Source organism: Melozone crissalis, unplaced genomic scaffold, assembly GCF_028551555.1.
Source record: "Melozone crissalis strain CALT ecotype California unplaced genomic scaffold, PUWL_Pcris_2 ptg000005l_1, whole genome shotgun sequence".
NCBI classification, from domain to species: domain Eukaryota; kingdom Metazoa; phylum Chordata; class Aves; order Passeriformes; family Passerellidae; genus Melozone; species Melozone crissalis.
In genome coordinates this window covers 65,149,886-65,171,563 of record NW_026535783.1, presented here as the reverse complement: position 1 = coordinate 65,171,563, position 21,678 = coordinate 65,149,886, and the positions used below count along the sequence as shown (strand labels likewise).

Below are 21,678 nucleotides of genomic sequence, written 5' to 3'. Positions count from 1 at the left end.
CCTGTCACTGTGCACCACTGAAGAGAGTCTGGCCTCATTCTCCTGGCACCCACCTTGGAGCTATTTATTTGCATTAGTGAGATCCCCTCTCAGTCTTCTCCAGACTAAACAGACCCAGATCCCACCTCTCCTCATAACAGATGCCTCAGACCCCTCATCATCTCTGCAGCCTCCACTGAACCCCCTTCAGTAGCTCCTTATCTTTCTACAACTGTGGAAACTAAAAATGAACACAGTACCCCAGTGTGCCTCACTAGGGGCAACTTAAAACTCTGCGACTTTTAAGTTTTAAAGACAAGATTTTACGCTAATTAATTTTCATGCTTTTCTCTCTACCAAAATACAGGACATACAATCTACAAAGCAGGTTAGCTTATGAATGACAAGCACATGTACATCAACAGACAGCCACATCAATATCCAGAAGACATGTCTTGTGAAGTGGGAACAGAATCAACAAGATGAAAGCAAACTGCAAGAAAAAGAGGGAAAAAAGCCATCACAAACACTACTACATCTCATAAGGTTAGAAATATTTTTACCCTCAAATAGCTCAGTTATATAATTCCAATTAATAGTGAAGAGTTCTAAGCTAACATTTTATGAATAGAAGTTAATCAACATAAGGTTTATCCAAATTATTTTGTCTTTTGGATGATGTCTTGGGGTGATTATATGGTGCTTTCATCCCCAATCATCTGTTCTGTTTATACTCAATATTAAGTTCTGCACCTTTAACTCTCGTTCCAGAGACTGAAGGGGGGGTGAAGAAGAAGTGCGCAGTTTGTTTTCAGGCACTGCACTCACTCCTCCACATTCCTGCTCCCGGACTGTGCTCTCTGCGGCATGGACGGACAGCGGGACAGAGCTCTCCTTTGCTTTTAGTTAGTTTTTAGCTAGCTAAGGCAGAGAAGTTTCCTGGAATGTGGTTTTTCTTTTTCTTTGAACTGTTCAAACCTGCTCTGGACTGAAAACCCAGAAAAACACTGGGAGCTCGCACCTGTCGGAGCCCAGGATGCTGCATTCCAGTGCTGGAGGGACTAAGAGACTGGGGGAGCCGAGTTACACTCCACAACAAGGACTCTCTGAATTTTAATATTTTTTCATTTTTTATTCTTGTGAATACTTTTCTTGTTAAATAAACAGTTTTTTCACTTTTCTCCAAGGAAATATTTTCCCGAATCAGTTGGGGGCAGGGCCACTTGGATCTGCTTTCTAGAGAGACCACTTTTGGAGTTTCCTTGAAAATATGCCCTAAACCAGGACAGCTGAAGAGCTCAAAGCAGGAGAAACTTGAACACTGCTTCTCGTGTCAAGGTTGGAGCAATTTGTAAATCTAAAACTGTCATAATTAATAGTTACTTTGGAAACACCTAGTAGTCTGAAGAATTTTCATTAAAATGGGATTAAAACACCCTATCAAGTTATTCTTCAGATATTACAAGGAAGAACAATTTCTTTCAAAAGAGACAATAACATAAATAGGCTGCCATGTAGAATACTGAGATTTGGAAGCAAAAAAACTAATTCTGAAGAGTAAGCCTAGAAAGAAACTTTCAAAGCTGAACAAGTCTCCCAGTCTTTACTCTCTATCTGCTCAGTAAAAATGAAATAAAAATAAACAAGTAATATTCCTCAGTGATAAGGTGCTCTGACTGCAGACATAAAGAAAGGTTTTTTACATTACCAGAAGAGTGAAGGATAACTGAAAGGAAAAGTTGGCATCTTGTTATCTGATCATATTCTGAAATGCCTTAAGTTTTTATGTCTCATCTGCTAACATACTGTTCAGTTTCACACATTATTTACACAAAAGACTCAATACTAAAACAGATAGAAAAATAAAACATTTACCTGTCTTCATCTTTACGGGACATTAAATAATGTGTGTTGTGGTCTTCAAACTCATTCCAAAAAGCACTGTCACTTAGAACATTGTTTTGCTCTCGAGTTAGTGCATTTCTTCTTAAGTCTATTTCTATGTTCTTTTGATGACTGCACATTTTTGAGAGAAAGAACATACCAGAACTCATCTCATCTTTGCCACCTCTCAAGGGACACTCAGGATGGCACTGCAGGACATCAGCAGTTCCAATTCTCCTCCAGGAAACATTTTCCTCTTCATCATCACTAGGGAGATGTTTTTCTCTCTCCAGTTGTTTAGCAGTATTTTGTTTTCTAATTTTAGGTCTCACTACTATTTCAGATGAATTTTCTTGGTCAGAGTCTCCATCACAGATGTTTAATACATCAGCAGCTGGTACAGGGATTTCAATTCCTACATCCACTATGTGTTTTATCTGCTGTGCTTCATAACTGTCATCACCCAGGCTAAGTTTTGGTGTAGCTTCACCTTCAGCAGATTTAGGTCTCTTATTGTTTGGACATGTCAAAGGCATTGGTCCTGCTTCTTCACAACTTTCTTTATAAACACTGTGGTTGAAAGCAGAGAGTTGGGACTCTAAGTCATTAATAGACTCCATGTCTTTTTGACACTGAGAAAGTATGTTATCTAGTCTTCCCTGAATTAGACCTGCTGCTTCTCTTATCCAAGAAAATTTGTCTAGACCATCCTCTTCCTCTCCATCACTGCTATCTGGCTCATAAGAGTCAATGTTTACAAAAGCAATTCCATTTTTACCATTCAAATCATTATGCCCTCCAGACGTGTATTCTGCAACGTCCTCAGATTTTTTATAAGGATTCATCAGGTCCCGTGAGGTTTGGTTGCCTTCTAGGTCATAAGAGAATACAGAAAATGGTGATGTTTGGCTTGATGCACTTTGGCAAACAGGTTCTCTAGTGCCAGCATCTTTTGACAAAGGCTCAGAAACTTGAACGAATGGACTAGAATCTTCAGAGAAAGCTGTAAGAAAGAAAGAATGCACCAGAATAATCAAAACCAACAGAAATATTCTTGTCTACAACAACTGCTCATTTAAAAAGAAGGGATAATTTACTTGGACTGCCGTACAAAGTGATAGAAACATTTATCAGAGATGCACTCATTCTTCAGCAATATATTTACTTTCTCATTTGTACAAACTAAGCCTACAGAAATAGATCTAAATTATACAATTCCAACTACAGATGTGATAGGGAAAAAAGTATTAAAGGAACACACACAAAAGCAGAATTTTTACATTGTTTATATAAAAGGGAATTATAAGATAACAGGAAAACTGAAAGAACATTTCTCTCCATACTGGATTATCCATTCATTAACTGGCTAAATTGTGCCTTCTGCCACACTTAGATAAAGTCCCTTATTGCTACTATAAATTACATACTAAAAGAACTGTAATTTTTACCTGCACCTTTGAGTGCAACTCCTTTTAAGAAGAAAATAGCAGGGTTGAATGTGGTATTACAGGTAATAGCTGCTTCATCACAAATGCATTTTACTTATATTACACTTGAACATCTCTTGCATAGAGGGACAATAAACATCAAATCTAGCAGCAAGAGTTAAAGAAGGTAAAAACATCTATACTACTGCTACTACAAAATCAATACTTTTCAAGTAATTTTTGAACTCCTAACCAAGGCAATAGCCCAGACTTTTTTGTCCAAAATCTCATCTAAATCATTAGATGAGGCTCCATTACTAGGTAGGTGAATTCCTGGCACTGGAATCTTATGAGAGCTATGCCCCTCAGCACTAAAAGTCTGGCTTCTAGGAAATAATATTGTATCTAATTAGAATCTTGAAGCTCCTCCACAAAATTGCTATGAGCCAAGGCTGGTAGGCAGGCCCCTCTAAAGATCATCTACTCCATTCCTCTTGCTCAAGCAGAGTCACATATATTAAGTTACTAAGGATCAAATCCAGTCATATTTTTAATATTGTAAATAGTACCTCCTCCTACCCATCTTCTACAGTTTCTTAGATTCCTAAAGCACCTGGATGGTAACTTCATGGTGCAGGTACTAAAGGGGCCAACTAGGAGAAGTGCCCTCCTTGATTTATTGCTTGATAACAGAGGGTCTCATGACCCAAGTAGAGACTGGTGACAGCTCAATGTGTGTAAGCAGCGCCCTGGCAGCCAGGAGGGTCAATCCTGTCCTGGGGGCATCAGGCCCAGCATCACCAGCTGGGATTGTCCCACTCTGCTCTGGGGCCGCCTCATGTAAGGTGCTGGGGGCAGTTTTGGGTACCACCACATAAGATACAAAGATATTAGACAATGTCTAAAGGAGGGCCAAGAAGATGGTGAAGAACCAATGGGGGGAAGACACACAAGGAGCAGGTGAGGTCACTTGGTCTGCTCATCTTGGAGAAGAGGAAACTGAGGGGAGATCTCACTGGGGTCTTCAAGAACCCCAGAGAGGAAGAGGAGGGGCAGACTCTGATCTCTTCTCTGGAAAACACAATGACAGAATCCAAGGGAATGGCCTGAACTTGCGTCAGAGGAGGTTTATGCTCAGCATCAGGTAAAGGGTCTTGCCCCAGAGGGTGTTTGGGCACTGGAACAGACTCCCCAAGGCAGTGGTCATAGCACCAGCCTGACCGAGGGCAAGAAGTGTTTGGACAATGCTCTCGGGCACCACAGAGTGATTCTTGGGGGTGTCCTATAGCCAGGAATTGGACTCAATGATGCTTGTGAGCACCCTCTAATTCAGAAAATATGCAGCATTTTAGGTAATACCTACCCACCCAAATATAATAACAGATGGGGAAAAATGTAGCCTAGTGGAGACAAAGAAAGTAAATCAATTCAAAATGGTTCTGTAAGATAAATTTGAAGAGTTGCAATATACACACAAACACATGTAAAGGAAAGGCATTTTGTTATTAAACTAATTTACATACAAAGCAACTTGGGAACAGGGAAATAATACACCCTTAAGCTGCATATATCTAATGACCCACAAAATAACTGCATGCATCTCTGTGTAACTGAAAAAAGAAATGTGGTAGCATTATATAGAGACGCCATTCCAGACTCAACACTGCCTTACAGGAAATAGACCTTTAACTAGATGAAAGTATAGAAAATGTATGAAGCATGGACAACAGTAAACACACTTCAATTACAACAAATTAAAACCCCCTTGAATACAAAGCTAAAACAGCACGATACCATTATCATTTAAAAAGAAAAAAAAATTAGAATAAGAAAGCAGTTTCAAAATAGTCTATAAGGGAAGGAGGGGGAAAAAAGTTACGTTGTAGAGCAATAGAATCCCTTATGCTGGAAAAGACCACTAAGGTATCAAGTGCAACCATAAATCTAACACTGCCAAGTCCACCATTAGACTATGTATGCACACCTTTTAAGGATCACCAAGAACTGACAACTGCCACTTTTCTGGGCAGCCTCTTTCAATGACTGGCAAACCCTCTGGTAAACATATTTTCCCTAACAGCCAATTAAACCTCCTCAGGTGCAATCTGAAGTAATTTTTTCTTATTCCATCAGTTGTTATTGGGCAGAAAGAAGCACACCTGCCTCACTCCAGCCTCCACTCAGGCAATTGCACAGAGCAGGAAGGTCCCTCAAACCTCCTTTTCTTCAGGCTGAACATCCCCAGCTCCCTCAGCTGCTCTTCATTTGACTTGTACTCCAGACCCTTCCGCAGCCCTGCTGCCCTTCTCTGGACACATTCCAGCCCCTCAATGTCCTTCCTGCACTGCGGGGCCCAGAACCTGACACATCACTTGAGCTGTAACGTAACCAGTGCCCAGCACAGGGGGATTGTCACTGCCCTGGTGCCACACTATTGCTGACACAGGCCAGGTGTCCTTGCCCACCTGGGCACACAGATGGCTCATACTCAGCCAGTGTTGCAAAGTACCCCCAAGTCCTTTCCCCCCAGGCACTTTTGAAGATCTAAGGCTATATCAAATAAGGTTTTTTAAGCTGAAAACCTCAGACAAAGAAATAGGTCCATATTTCTAATCCAAGAAGGCATTCTGTATTCCTCTATTAAATTATTATTCAGATGCTAATGTGACAGAAGGCATTTTGGTAAATACTAACATCCAATATGCATTAAACAAGCAAGGAAAGTGGTCTAACTGGTATACACAAAAAAAAAGTAACTTTTAAGGATGTTTTAGAGGCTTAAACTAATTTTCACTATGGTTGACAAAGAGAACAACCTGGTTCATGATGCATAAAATATTTCACAGCCTCATTCTAAACAGAAGGTTAGAATAGGCATTTTCTCCCAAATGTGAATTTGGAGACAAAATATTTTGAACTACATAATGTTACTGTTTTCTAGTTTATTAGAATGTATTAACTCATTATGAATGTTCTTCAAGTAAAACTATATAGCTTAATACAGATTTATCAGATTACTTATATTTTATAGAATGAAATTTAGTATAAAAGCAAATTAAAGACACAGGAAATGTACTTTTCATGTTATTTAAGTGGCTCAATAACATGAGCCACTTATATGGCTCTCAGTGTGCCTTTCTCCTCCAGCCCCAAGCATCCCAGTTTGCAACAAAATGGCACATACACCAAGATATGTACATACATAAAGAATTCTCTTTCTGAACATCTTCCAATTCTAATTGTTTGCAGTCGTCATTCTGTTGATGTCCATCTATGTCTTGATTATTCAAAAACGGTCTAAACTCAACAAAGGAATGTCTTCTTCCACCTGTAAAAGTCTGATATGCTCCTGCAGGTTTGGGCCAGGCATATCTGCCAAGTCCTTGGCCCATTGCTACACAAGATTATGGAGGAAAGAAAAAGACAGAGATACTTGTTAAACAACAATATGTCTTTGCAGTTCCTCTCTCCCCTAGAAGTTTGATAGACTTTTCTATCAAGGAATTTTCTATTTCTCTAAAGTCTTAAGCTTCATTTACAATATGATTATTAAGAACACAGAGTGCTCTGGGCCCATATATTATGAAAGCATGTAACTGAGTTTTCATCTACACTGAATAATATTGACAAACGCTGATTGTACCCCCATCTTAACATGTTTTTAGTACATAACAGAGACTTAATAATTTGGTTTTTTAAAAATCCATCCCGGGCGTCCCAGCCTTTTGGTTTTTCCACTCTGTTAAGAAATCTGACGCAACACATAAATCAGCTTGCAGAAAAGATTTGCAAGCACTACACTGAAAAATACTTTAGGTAATACAGCACAATTCAAGCAGCTCTAGCTAGCTTATCTTTGTGTCTGGAAAAGTACAATTAATCAAATCACATCTTCTAAAATGAAATTCCCAGTGAAAAGTCTTTATTCTTACTGCTAGAGGTAGTATGTTCAGGTGTGGCCATACAAAGCATTGCCCACATTCTGCTTCTTCTTGCAGCAGTTTTTCATGTTAATGAAACTTACAGCTTTTACCAAGAAAATACAGGATAAGGAGTAAAAATGAACTTGAGAAATGGTGGAAAAAGGCTGCCAATATTGTAATGAAGAGAGATGTTAATACAGCAGTATTATCAGGATTAATAATCTAACACAAGGGTTCATGTTAAAGCTGTTGCTTGTACAAATACAATTAGAAGTTCACTATTTCAGTTATACAGTGACTTCTTTGTGTACCTCTAAGTCACTTTTAATCTTTAGTAGATACAGAATTAAAAAGTTTCTGTTCTTGAAACTCATCAAATTAAAAAGTTAACATTAAAGACAAGGAAGATTAAACTTGCAGTCATTAATATAGAGTATTATAAACTTCAGAAAAATATGTAAGATTTTTTATTTCCTGGCTGTGTAACTAATCTCTTCATTACACTTACAAAGAGTGTCTATGGGCAGAGACATATGAAAGAGATTGAACCTTGGAAAAAAAAATAGCAAGTATCTGAGGCCTTTTTTTCCTCATTCATCTATGAAGCTCTATGTAGTTTGATTGCACATAATTTTCTCTGGAAATATTTTTGTGTATTTGTCCAGACCTGCCCATCCTACATTAAAAACCAGAACCTAAAATGTTTGTTTTGTTATTAACTATACCATTCTTGCAATCTTTAGAAAGGTGAAAACTCTGGTGTCTTTGCAAAACAAAAATCCTGGCAACTAATGCAAGAAATAACAGGACTGACAATTCATTTTCCTATCTAGTCAGCCAGTAGTTAATATTTTTATTAAGTCAATCAGCAAGTTATTTATTTTCAACCAAGCTCTGACAATTCTGAAATTTCCCTTCATTAAAACATGGTTGATCAGCAGACTGCCAGAAGGAGCTGATAACTAGCAGCCACATCCAAGTCTGCATAATAAAATCCAATAGTTAAATTAGTAAGTCAGAGTAGCAATGCAGAAATCTGTTCTCAAACAAGTGGTTGAAATAAACAAGGTAAAAATACAACAAAATTGCACAACTCTTAATTTAATTTTGTTCTCTAAAACACTGGTATTGTTCAAAACCAGATGTCCACTCAACAGAGTCAAGCTCTCTGAATGCAAGCGTTTCATTTTTAAAAAACTGATGTTGACAACATTAAAACTTAATGCAATACATTTTTTGTTCCAAATAATGCTCTTGCATACAGGGTCCCTCATCATGTATTCAGTTGTTTCTAGAAGATAGAGCAGGCAGTTATTATTCTTCTGTCCTGAGAAAGACTTACTGGATCAAGACAATGTAAGTTTTCACCACTTACTGGAGGTATGGTTGTCACATTTGGTTTTCAGGAGAGGCTAACTTCTACCTAAATACAAAACATCTAAAAAATAAGAGATGGAGGTATGAACTTATTTACCTACACGCTTATATTCAGCAGCATTTAGCCACATGAATGCAGAGACGAATTTACAAGAAATCCTTCACACAATGAAGTTGTGAAACACAATATCCTCTCTCAGGTATTTCTTCCAGGCTAGCTCAACCTAAGGAGTGGGTACTGTTTCAGAAGGTCTGTTCATTAGACCTGTTCAAAGCACACCCAATAGTTCCTGACAAGATGTATTTCTGCAAAACTAACCAGTCTTAGAGAAGCAACACACTAGTGAATAAATAACTATGGTATAGGGCAAACAAGATAATTATTCACGTCTCTGGCTGAAGATGTTTTTAAACATATCTCCATACTTCCAGAACACTATTAGTCACCCCAATTCCTCAAAAGGATCATGAACAGGAAAGCATTTTGGATTACTAGCACTGATTAAAAAATGGGAGTGATTTTCTCATAAAATGCACAGTTCACAAACACATAGGTCCAGCCTTTAACAGGCACTGCCTTAATCACTGACAGAGTGGTGTGCTTCCTCTACTTCTACCAACACTGCACTAAGGACACCACTCCCTAGTGACAGCAAATTATAGGCTGTAGCAGAATCTAGAAAGCCTCAGAATCTAGACCAAATCCTAACCAACTTGTCCTCTTCCACAGATTTTAAAAAAGGAAAAAAAAAAAATCCCCCTTTTTCCAGATGTAAGTGTTCAAGATTAGAGTAGATGCATGCCTTCAAGTGTTCACAATGCAGCACTGTAACTTAAGTTACAGAAATCATCCATGTTCTTGACCACAATACTACATTAAAAAAAAATCTCAAACCGATTTACAGAGCTACATGTAGGACTGGAATTTCCTGCTCAGATGGATGCTGGCAGGATCCTGTCCTCCTGACCACCGAAACCTGGTCACCTCCCTTTACTCTCCTCTCCATTACCTTTTGTTCCCTCCTATCTCCTCAACTCCCTCATATCCTGCGCACTAGTGACAAGAGCAGCAGCTCTCTTGAGTCAAGGAGCGCATGACTGAGGGCCATGAAGGTGATCTGAGGCTAGAGCACCCCTCCTATGAAGACAGGCTGAGAGAGCTGGGGCTGTTCTGCCTGGAGAAGGCTCCAAGAGGACCTTACAGCAACCTTCCAGTACCTAAACTGGGGCAACAAGAGAGCTGGAGAGGGACTTCTTACAGTAGGCTTATTACACAGCAGGAAAAAGCTTGGCAGAATGTGGTTGAGGGGCCCAGAGGGGATTGGGCAAGAAGCTGGAAGGAAACAGTTCTGAATTTGCCCTTCTGCTGCAGGAAGTATTTAACTAGCTTTTTTTTTTTTTCCCCCAAGAAATGTGAAGTTAGCCTCAAATACTTCTAAGAACTATATTTGCAATTTTTTAACAAATAATTTTTTAAAATGTTCCTCAGATTTTACTAGCATTTGTAAAAAAAACTTGCATGCACATTCTGGACCCAGTCTCAACACTTGACATAGAAATAAAAATAAATCCTTTATCCTCCACAATTGCTCTTTTTTTCTCTTATATCCATGAATTACAGAAAATATTTTCTCCTACAAGGCAACAACAGGATTTCACATTCAAAGTTTTAAAAGGGAATGCATGTTATACTGACATGATTACTGTTTTCTAGGTTACCATCTTAAAAAAATACATCTGCATTTATTCCCAGAAGTATATGAATTCATTTGGCTGTCAAATGGGCAAAACTTAAAACCAACCTCCCCCATAACTGACTATTTCTGAATCATAATGAAATCATAGCTCTGATCAACACAAATAAATGTTGCAGGAAAAGTATTCAAGTTCTTTAAAACTGCATTATCCAAATTTTTTATATGGAACCAGTATTCTACATCTCTTTCTTCCCTGCAGTTATTGAAAGCTTCTAAGTGCAGATGAATTAAAAAAAGAAAATAATTAGAATGGAGAATTTTCAGTTTGCTAAGCACCACTGCTCAGGATTGCAAACAGATTACTTTGTTTCAGTTAACAGAACGAAGGCACACAATAATCCCAAAAATGAGAGGAATATTTCAATTTAAATAAGTGAAACAACATTCTACTGTCACAATTTCCTTCTCTTGCCTCTATGGGCAGATTAACACTGAAATTATTTAAATGTTTTACAATGCTTACAAGCTTCAGACTACATACACTAGCAGATTAATACTCAAAGCAAAGAATATTCAGTTAAAATTTACTTTGTGGTCTGATATTAATCTCAGCCTCAGAAAACCATATACCAGAGAATAACCCCAGTAGGCAGCTAAGCACCACACAGGTGCTTACTCACTCTCCAACCCAGTCGATATGGAGAGAGACTAAGAAGGGTAAAAGTGAAAAAGCCCATGGGCTGTGATAAAGGAGTGTTTTGGAATTTGGGATTTTTTAGGGAAACAATAAATAAGAAGATAAAAACATAAAAGCAAGGAAACAAATAACCCCTAACTGCTCACCAGCAACCCAACAACGCTCAGACAGTTACAAAGTCACAGCAGCCTGGCCAACCTTCCTCCCCTAGCAGCTGAGCGTGATGCCACATGGTCTCGAATAACCCTCTGGTCAGCTGGGGTCAACTGCCCCGGCTGTGTCCCCTCCAGCTCCTTGTGCACCCCCAACCTCTTCAAAGGTGGAGTGAGAAGCAGAAAAGGGCTCAGCTAGCAATTACAGAAACATCCCTGTGTTATCAACACTGCTTTAAGTCGAACATACAGAACATTATCCCATGCAAACTCTCGTGTAGAAATTCAGCTCTATCACAGCTTAAAACTTTACACTGGATGATAAGCAAAACTCAAATATTTTTCTTATGGATCCAATCCATTTAACCTTCCTTCCTCAAACTCTCTGGTTTAGAAATGACTTAAGTCTCCTCACTAGGATATTTGAGAGCACAGCAGCAATTATTTTCATAAGCAGTATCAGCTCAGCTACAAGTACATTGACAAATGGAATATACTTCAGGGACATGCTTTCCAGGCATTGTCTTTTCATCAGCCTTACAGGTCATTTCGAACTCTCCTTTGAGCTACAGATTCCACTAAGTCAATTTTATTTACTCAATCTAGTTCCCTCTCACTGCCTGAGGCTGCAAGTAGCCTGTAGCCCAAATTCAATAAGCTGTCATGCTGGTCCACTACTGATTAAATTTGAAATTAAAATATTGTTTAGTTGTGTTTTTTTACCTCTTGCATTACATTTTAAAAAAATAGACCTCCAAAAGCCATGATCATATCAAAATATTCTGATACTGATCTGAGACTCTTCCCAAAAGAGGCAAAAGATCACCAGCAAATAACAAGCAGCTTCCTCCCACTTAAATACTAAATGGTTTCTGTTTTGCATTTCCCTAAAAGCCTGCAGTTTTGCGTGCAATTTGTGCCATAAATGCAAAACTGAAGTTCTGAATTATGACAGTCTATTAATATTACACATATTACTATTAATTTTACAAATAATTAAATTTCTGCATTTACCAAAGCATTAGTCAACACGAAGGCTAAAAGAAAGAAGTTGATTACTATTTTGGACATTGTCTGTATACTCCCAATCTCACTAAAGACCTCCTATAAACATCATAAACAATTCACAACTCTACCCAAATTACAAAAAAAATTTGCCAGACTTGAAATGGAGCAAGTGCTGCCACTATACAAACAAGAGTGAATTAAGTGTATACATGAAAGTATCAGTGGTTGCTCTAAAAGAAATGCATTGGATATATTCACAGGACAAGTCACAAAGCAGACACAAAAATTCTTCAAGTCCCGAACTCCCTTAATAAGTGGAGCCCAGCCATCACCTTCCATACAGAGGTGTCTGAATGGGCAGGTTGCTACAAACAACCAACTTGAGGCACTTCCTTTCTGTCCTTAAACATCCTCCTACAGCTGAAGATCCTGAACAGCTCCTTTCATCCAGGCTCTTCTGACCAACACAGGAGCACAGAATCCTCCTAGGCTGATGTTTGCAATCTGCTGACTTCACCCAAGGAACCAGAGTTAGGGTGGCTTGCTCTGATGCAGCTTCAGGTGTCACTGCAATGGTTGGCTGTCAAGCTCTAAAGCAGCCTGCATTAACTTACTCAGCTCTGCCAGATCTTTTTCTTTGAGAGTCTAAGTCTGTCTTCATTTTTAAGAAGCTCAGCAGGCTGTTGCATTAGCACAGCTCAGGTGGTAGAACTGAGCCATTCCAGTACTGATTTTACACCATTTTCTGAGGGTCTATCTGCTTCAGTGCTGTACACAACTCCTGCATTATTTCCAGGATTTTTATACTGACTTGCTCTGACTTCAGCCCAGTTGTCTTTACTTTCTTACACATTACTGTAAATAGTTTGAATGCATCATTTTCATTCCCCCGATGAAAATCCTCAATCCTCTGTTTGATCTGATAAACTGACAGCTTTGTCTTACCATTGTAATAATCAGTTTTACAGCTTTTATCCTAACTAATAGCTTCACCAGAAATTACACATTAAATCTCAAGAGGGAAGATTAAGCAACTGCAGTACTAAAAGCTTTTAAAGATGAGGACAATGTATGTCATGTACTAACCAAGTAACAGCAAGCCCCATCCTCCCATAGAAAGCTAGCATTACAACTTTGAGAATAAAAAGGCTAACTTCACCAGTGGTCCCTGTAGCAATCTATTCTGTTAATATAGAACACTATTATGTGCTGCTAATCATCAAGCAAGCTTTCTTATCTCCCTCCTTCCCCAATATCACAAGTTTTTGTATTCCAAGTAGGTGTACTAAACTAAGAGTGCAGAAGTAGTGATTTTTACCTGCTACTTGTTGGAAGACATACAGAAATCCAAACACTAAACCCCCACCTCCATATCTCTCCTCTCTTCTTATGACTTTCACATCTCGTATTCTTTTTAAGCTCTGATTATAAACTTCCTAGAGGAGGAAGCATGTCTCTGGAGGTGAAACACTTCAAATAGAAGTGAATAATCAACAAAATGAAAAGACTTGTCTACACTTCGAGCAAAAAAGGTACACTTTTACTTTTGTCAGTGCAGATGACCCCAAAACACTTTTAAGAAACCAGAACAATCACTTCCTTTCCTCCTGATAAACACAGCAACTAGAAATGACAAAAGAATCCCAAGGTGGAAGTGCAGGCCCTGGAAACTCTTACATGATGGAGAGATACAATTCATCAGACTAGAAGACCAGAAGATGTGTTTTTGCATTGCTATCATCTTATATAACTGTCTTTATTAATGCAAAATGAACCTAAAACACGTAATCAAACCTTATTCATTATCAGAAGCAGTAAAAGCAACTTTGAAACCTTTTTTCAAAGTTTAGAGGTGCTTTGCTTTGTTGTTGGTTTTGTTTTTTCCCCTGACGAACAGTGAGCACTTCAAACTCTTCATCTTTCATAAACTTAATTCTTTATCTTGGATTCAAGGGTAACAAAAGCCTCTGATCCAATCAACAGACAGGAGCATTCACCTGAAGTGTCATGAAACAGAATCTGAAGTGATGCCAATAAACCTGTGAAGAAGTAAAATCATTCTCAAAAAGAGAAGCATGAGAGATTACTGTCAAGTAGGATAAAACAACTGAGGGAATTACTAAAGGGAGAACAACTGGCAATGTTCAGCGAAGCAACAAGGGCAGTGGAGGATTATAAAGGACCACAATAGACAGAAGTCAAATCATTGCCTCCCTCTGTTTTGGCAAATAGCAACACACAGAGCTGCATTAGAGTGAAAACTACAGGACAGGAAAAGTAACACTTGTATCCTGACGAACAATGTAAATCAGAGCTTATGCTCTGCATATAGTTTTAAAACACCGTGCTTCGAAAAAGATCACTGTTTTCCCTGACACATAGAAACAACACATGGAAATGACACAAGGGAAATGTTTCTACCAGTAACGATATTGTATCCCTCAAACAGATTGCCTGGGGAGGCTGAAAAATATCCATCTGAAACACAGCCCAAAGAAAAGTATTCAAACAAACAAACACCGGGTGAAGAATCACTGGGAGGAAGGGCTGGGAAAGAGGAAAGCCTGACAAGTTTGAGGTCCTTACCAGCTCCAGAGTAATTTCCCTAACCAAAGCTCCAGAATTTCAGATATTTATTCTGCCCCCAGGCTGGAATCACAGTCCTACTTTTGGATGGAGTGGAAAATCTGTGGGTTTTTTCCTCCAAACGTGACTACCTATAACTATTTGCTTGTTTTCACACAGATGATAAATCACAATTAATTTTTATTACTTTTACACTTCTTCTCTTTTCAAAAATGTTTAAAAGGTTACACAATTAATATGCTGTATGAAATTGCACTGGGTTTACTTGGTGTGGTATAAGTACTTTTTTTTTGTCATCTCCTTTTAAAAGACACTACTTTGCACTTAAAGCACTTTATTACAATCATGGAAGCATATTACAGATCCATTACCTAGGAGCCAAATTTTAGGCCTCAAAAATACTGCTGCAGGATCCTGACAGTACTCTCAGAACCCTACACCACAATTTTTTTAAGCTCCAAATAATATCTGATTCACCAGACACATAATGAATAAAGATCTAGCTAACATATGAAGTTGACTATAGCACCATCAAAACTAAAGGCAGATTTTGCAACTGTTTAAAAGCACCTGGGTCAGGGAAATCTCTCTTGAATGTTTTGGAACATTCTGACACTAAGCTGACATGATAGGACACTTTGGTATACCAATTATCACTAATCTCCTAAGAAATAATCCACAATCTACCCTCACAATCACTTCTCTGTATTACGCTTTTCTACAGTATCGACTAACGGCATAATTTAAATCTCAAATTTGTTATGATCTTGAGTTTTCTTTTCCCTGCTTTGCTCCTAGCAGAGAGATACTGATGTTACAGCAATACATAAAAATCACAGGGGACTTCAGAACGTGAACCACAAACTTTTGAGGTTCTGTTTTAAAAATTTTTAAGGACACACAGACATGTGCCACATGGAATTCTCTCTGTTTCAACACTCACATATTTAGTTACCTGAAATGTTACATAAGGATTTAGTATAAGAACATCACACTGTAAATTAATAAAATTTGAAAAGTTGTTTTAAAACTACTCAGAATGATTAATGCCATTGGCAGCAGAATTTATAAGTATTTTTCCCATCACAACACATGAGCATTTAGCAATTTACATGACCATCCACTCTGTCATCCTAGCAGTATTGCACTCATTACCACAAGCTCATCAATAATTACCTCAATTTCCCATATAAATAAGTCATTGCCCTGCTCCACATAAACAGACAGCCAGGTGTGGCCTGCATGACAACCTAGGCTCTTATAAGAATTACTGCATTTTGCACCTTGACAACTCAAAGGCCACCCCTTAATTAAACGTGCACAGCACCACTACAAGAGCTTCAGGACATTCCCCTAATAAACTGCATGGTGAGTTTTGTTTGAGTCCAGGCTATCAAAACCACAGAAGCTGAAGTTCCAGACACTGTTTCAGGTGAGTGTGTCCTTTAGGGACAATCACAGTACCCCCTGTCCATGGAGGCTCTGAACAGAAGGCTGAGATGAGCTCATTGTCTTCTCTAGTAGTCAGGGTTTATCTGCTTATTCCACATTTGAAGTTGCTTCTATAACTTGAGTGTTTATTTCACAGTAGTAACTGAAGTCTTTAAACACATTTTCCAACTGAAATAAATGCAAAGTAGCCCTTTAGAACCTATAAACATACAGATACAGGATTGCTGAAGCACCATTGCAACTGAAGTGGACTCTACTGGGTTTACACACATAGCCACTAAAATGCAGGGGGCTTATTACCGTATCAGTGAATTAAATTAATCAAAACCAATTTGTTCCCCATATTTTTCAAACTAGAAATGACAAAAGAATCCCAAGGTGGAAGTGCAGGCCCTGGTAACTCTCATATGAGAAATACAATTCATCTCTCAAGGCTTGTCCTAATGGTATTTTGAATACTTTTCAAAATACTATTAGGACAAGCCTTGAGAGAATGGTAAGTTATATGGTCACAGCTCCAAACAACATCCATACCTCCAATTATCTCAGATGCCAAATGAATGTGACTCATCCCACAACCACCTGTCTGCCCCAAAAACAGCCCTACTGCTGTACAGCACAGTAATACTTTGGGTTTCATTCAAGCCTTCCTAAGAATCCAAGAATCAAAACAAACACAGCTCAACAAGCACTATGGGCCACCAGGGAGATGACTGTGTAAAAATGGTAGCGACGCCAGATCAACTTTTTGCAACAAATATCCATTACAGTGTTTGTGGAAGTCATCCAGTACATCCTATCAGTGTTTGTCACTTGCTATGCTAAACTACTCCTGTAAAGGCACGCATCTTCCTAGGATCGGTTATCTTAACAAGGCAACAATTCGTGAGTATTTCTTATTTAGATGAGGTTTTGAGCTGTCAGGAACTCTTGCACCTTACTACACTGCCATTCACTCTACCAGCAAAGGAAATTTTAAAAACAAGCCTATTTCACAGAAGTTTTCTCATCCTGCATTTTAATGCAACTTCAAAATAAAGATTTCTGTGAACAACATTTTTCCAGACTTCTTCCTTTCTTAGTGAGTGAGAGAAAAATAAATTCTGTGAAAGGCTGACTCAGTTACAAGAAAACCTATTTTATTATGTACATTTGCTTACACAATTTTAAATAAGCATACGTCTCCCAAATGAAATTTCAATCCATAAAGTATGTATTCTTCATTTCTGCATTAAAGAGAACACTAACAGTCTAACACCATTTTTCACTGCTACAGTACACATTTTTTTTTCTAGATAGTATGGCAAAAATCCAATCAAAAGTCATTCTTCTAAACTGCTTAACTGTGTGCACAGACAAATGCAAATCAAGAACTACACTGAAAAAAAATGTGCTGAATATGTTACAGCATAGAAAAAGGACCTAAACACAGTCTCTAAACACAAGCTTTCAAACACATCCCCTAAAGTACACAGCTTCTAAACTTAAAATAAACTTCCTAAGTTTCTGTAAACCACGGAGATTGACATACTGTGTAACCCAAATGCTTCAGTGCTGATTGACGAGCCCATGAGCCCAGTAAAGCCCATGAGCAGGTCAGGGCATCCTGAGAACACTCAGCTCCACCACAGCCAACACTGCTCTCCACAAACATTCAAGAGAACTTCTAGAGGTGCAGCAGGAGGTGCTTTCCTACAGGTGCCAAGAACCATCCCGGCCAGTGTAACTACAGGTTAATTAATTTCACTCGTGCGGAAGAAAAGGCACTGACAAATCTCCCCTGGATTCTGGGCCCACAGCACGTTCCCTCTGACTCTGCGTTTGAGGGTTGCTCTGCTGGCTCGGACATCCTCTCCTCAAGCAAAGAGAGAAGTGTGAGTGTTTCACAACCTCGCTGGAGCGATGTCAGGGATGTCACTCTGCCAGTGGCTCTCCTGACACCCGCGGCTGCTTGCATGGCACAGCGCAGACCCCAGGCCGGGACCTCCCCTTTCCCCGGGGTACTGACTCACCGCCGCGGTGGTGTGGGAGAAAAAATAAAAAAAAAACCACAAAAAATCCCCAACCAAACAAGAACAAACCAAACCAGCAACAAAGAAAGGAAATTAATTGCAAGCCCTGTGCCCCCGACGGCCTGCCCGTGTTTGCTCTGCCGCTGCGCGCCCCGCTGGCTGCCCCGCGCCCACAAACGGCCCCGGCCCCTCACGGACGGGCACTCGCGGGGCCCCCACGGCCTGCCCGCGGTGCCTCCTGACCCACCGGCTGAGGCCCCCGCCCTCGGCAGCAGGCCCGTCCCGGAGGGAAGGAGCAAGGCGGCTGCTCCACAGCACAAACGACCGTCACCACAACCGCCAGCGGGTCAGCGCGAGTCGGCCCGGTATCCCCGGCTCCCGCCCGCCCCTTTTTATGGGCGCCCCGCGGAGCCGGGCCGGGGCCGGGGCCGGGGCCGGGGCCGGGGCCGCACTCACCCCGCCCGCTCCTGCCACCGCCTCCCACCCGCCGCCTCTGCCGCGGCCAATCCCGCCGCCAGAGGCGCCCGCGCCAACCAATCAGAAGCCAGGGCGGAGGGCAGCGACCAATCCCGAATGAGGAGTGGGGCCCGGGGCGGGGCGCGGCGAGGACCCGGGCCGGGCCGGGCCGGGCCGGCAGTGAGGGACGCCGCGCCTGGAGCGCCCCGGACGGGCCTTCGGCTGCTGTCCCCCACTGCTACTTCTCACCGCTGCCGCTTCTCACCGCTGCCTTTGCCGTACTTCAACCCCCGCAGCAGCCCAGCGCCAGGCAGCTGCTCCCTCACTCCCCACCAGCAGGACTGGGGAGAGAATTGGAAGGGTGAAAACTACAAAACTCATGCGTTGACATACAGACAGTTTATAACAGAGAAAGCAAAAGGCCTGCGCACAAGCAAGCCAACACAAGGAATGAATTCCTTGCTTCCCGTTGTTCAGCCATTTCCAGCAGAGCACAGCCCGTCACACTAAGGTGACTTGGGAGTACAAACACCATCAGTCCAAACATCCCACCCTTCCTTCTTCTCCGCACTTTATACTGACTGTGATGCCATATAGTCTGGAATATCGCTTTGGTCAGTTTGGGGTCGCCTCTTCTGCCTGTGTCCCCTCCCAGTCTCCCAGTGACGTGATGTGAAAAGCAGGAAAGGCCTTGGCTCTGTGCAATCCCTGCTCAGCAATAACAAAAACATCTCTGAAAGTCAGCCCTCTGTTCAGCACAAAACCAAATCACAGCCTTATACTAGACACTGTGAAGAAAACTACCTGAACCCAGTCAAAACCAGCACAGACTTGACTATTAATTTTTATCAATATTAGTCATTCATCAGGGGAAACTCTCAAAGTCAGCTTTGTGTGGAATGTTTCAACTAAGATAAGCTGACACTGTTTGACACTCTTATCTGCAGAAGTATTCCTACCCTCTGTTCCAATGATAAACAAAATCAGCCATTGGAAAATAGAAAAAAGTATTAGATTGTGGCACCCTAACCTGCTTCCATCTACATCAAATGTTTTTTTTGGCTATTTAGTATTACCATGTTGGGTACATTCTAAATGGTTAGGAACACCAATATCTACCTATTGAAATATGGCAACCATGAAAGGGAACAAACTTTATCCCCAAAGAAGAAAACAAGTGATCACTGGGCCTAAAGAAATGTGATTTCTATTAATGTAGCCCATATTTGTGCTGCCATTCAGCAAAAAGAGTAAAAAAATCAAACCCCTTTCTTCCTCCCTTACATTATCAGTTCAGATCTCATTTTTACTCATTTTGCTCTTCTGTGTTTTCTGTCATAATTTTTCATGCCCCTCCAGTTTAAGCAAGAGAAGTGACAGGATGCACTCCTGCTAATTTCTAGTATTCTAACACCTTGGCCAGTATGTGCCATGCCAGCTGCTGGCCTCCTGAATAGCTAGCTGGGGAATTCGTGCTCCATAGAAATTCTAAATTTGTTTTCTTTCTCTTGTACATAGTTGCTAATTTTTTGCAGAACTTACAAAAGTTTACGTGTGCTGAAAATGGTCACCTGACTAATAGGGAGGAATAAAAAGCAGAGGCATTCAATGACTTCTTTTTTTTTTTGCTTCAGTCTTTAGTAAACTGACAGGCCTTTTAGCAAACTGTGTGGCCTGGTCCTCTGCGTCAGTACCACCAGTGTGGGAACAGTCAAGTTCTATTCCTGGACACTAAAATTGTAAGGGATGGTCTGTATGAGGTGAACGTTCACAAGTCCATGGAGTTTGGTGGGATTCATCACAAGGTTCTGGTGGAAATGGTGGATGTTATGACATGACCCCTCTCGATCATCCAAGAAGTCTTGGGAGGCCAGGGAGGTTCCCACTGACTGGAAGTTGGCTGTGTTTTTCCAATTTACCCAAAAGGATGTGGGGGAGGACTCAGGGAACGACAGACCTGTGGGTCTAAGGACTTGGGAAAGTTATGAAGAACAACATGCTGTGTACCACTGAAAGACAGTCAAAGAGCAATACAATCTTCAGGCACAGTCAACATGGATTCAGAAAGGCAAAGTCCTGCTTAACTAATTTCTGTCCTTCTATGCTAAGGTCACCTGCCCAGGGGATGAAGGGAAGGCTTCATCCAAAGTGCATGTTAGAATTTTTGGATTTTAACACTGTCCCTCACAACATCCTTTTGGAGAAGTTCTCCAAAGAGAACGTACAAGCTGCACTGAGTAAAGGTCTGGGATCAAAGGGTTGTTGCGATTGTGTCTGATGTTGGTGGTGCTGTTCCTCAGGGCTCAGTTCTAGAGATGGTTTTATTCCATGTATTTATCAATTATCTGGATGCAGGAATTGACAGATTTGCTGATGTCACTAAACTGATAGCCTGAGATCAAGTAACACCAGGCCCTATCCTGGTGTTAGGAATTGGGAGAGGATTGGCAGAAAGGGGTCTGATGGTGCCGGAGGACAGCAGACTCCACCTCAGTCAGCAGGAGGGGAAACCCCATCCTGGGCTGTCAGACACAGCACAGCCCAACAGCCAACAGAGGGGTTTGTCCTGCTGTACTCTGTTGGTGAGGCCTATTCTATTCTATTCTATTCTATTCTATTCTATTCTATTCTATTCTATTCTATTCTATCCCGTCCCGTCCCGTCCCGTCCCGTCCCATTCCATTCCATTCCATTTATTCTAATCTATTCCAGAGTTCCTTTTTTCTAAAATTACTTTTGCTAAGAACAGATGATGGTTCAAAACTATTAGAGAGGGGTGCTTACAGGAGTGTATGCAGACAGACTTGTGGAAAGGCAAGCCCAATTCAGATACTTTGAGGCAATGATGCAAATTATTCAAAACGGTCAAGATAGGCCAGTGTTTGCAGACTATCTCTATTATTAGTAGAGCCTAAATCCTTCAGCAGTAAAGGATGCAACTTTTCAACTCAGGCTTCTATTGATAAACATCCTCTTAAGGAGTCAACTCCCCATATCCACAGACTGGCATAAAAGGAAACAGGAGAAA

At 40.5% G+C, this 21,678-nt stretch overlaps 1 protein-coding gene across 1 annotated transcript in view; it reads right to left on the bottom strand.

The window, feature by feature from the left end:
• Positions 1-18,558, bottom strand: part of PJA2 (praja ring finger ubiquitin ligase 2) — a 31,218-nt gene extending 12,660 nt beyond the window's left edge. Inside the window, 3 exon segments of the mRNA XM_054281477.1 lie at positions 1,855-2,866; positions 6,493-6,684; positions 18,442-18,558. Coding sequence (XP_054137452.1) covers positions 1,855-2,866; positions 6,493-6,682 — 1,202 coding nt within the window. The 5' untranslated portion in view covers positions 6,683-6,684; positions 18,442-18,558.
• Positions 18,559-21,678: the final 3,120 nt, after the last annotated feature.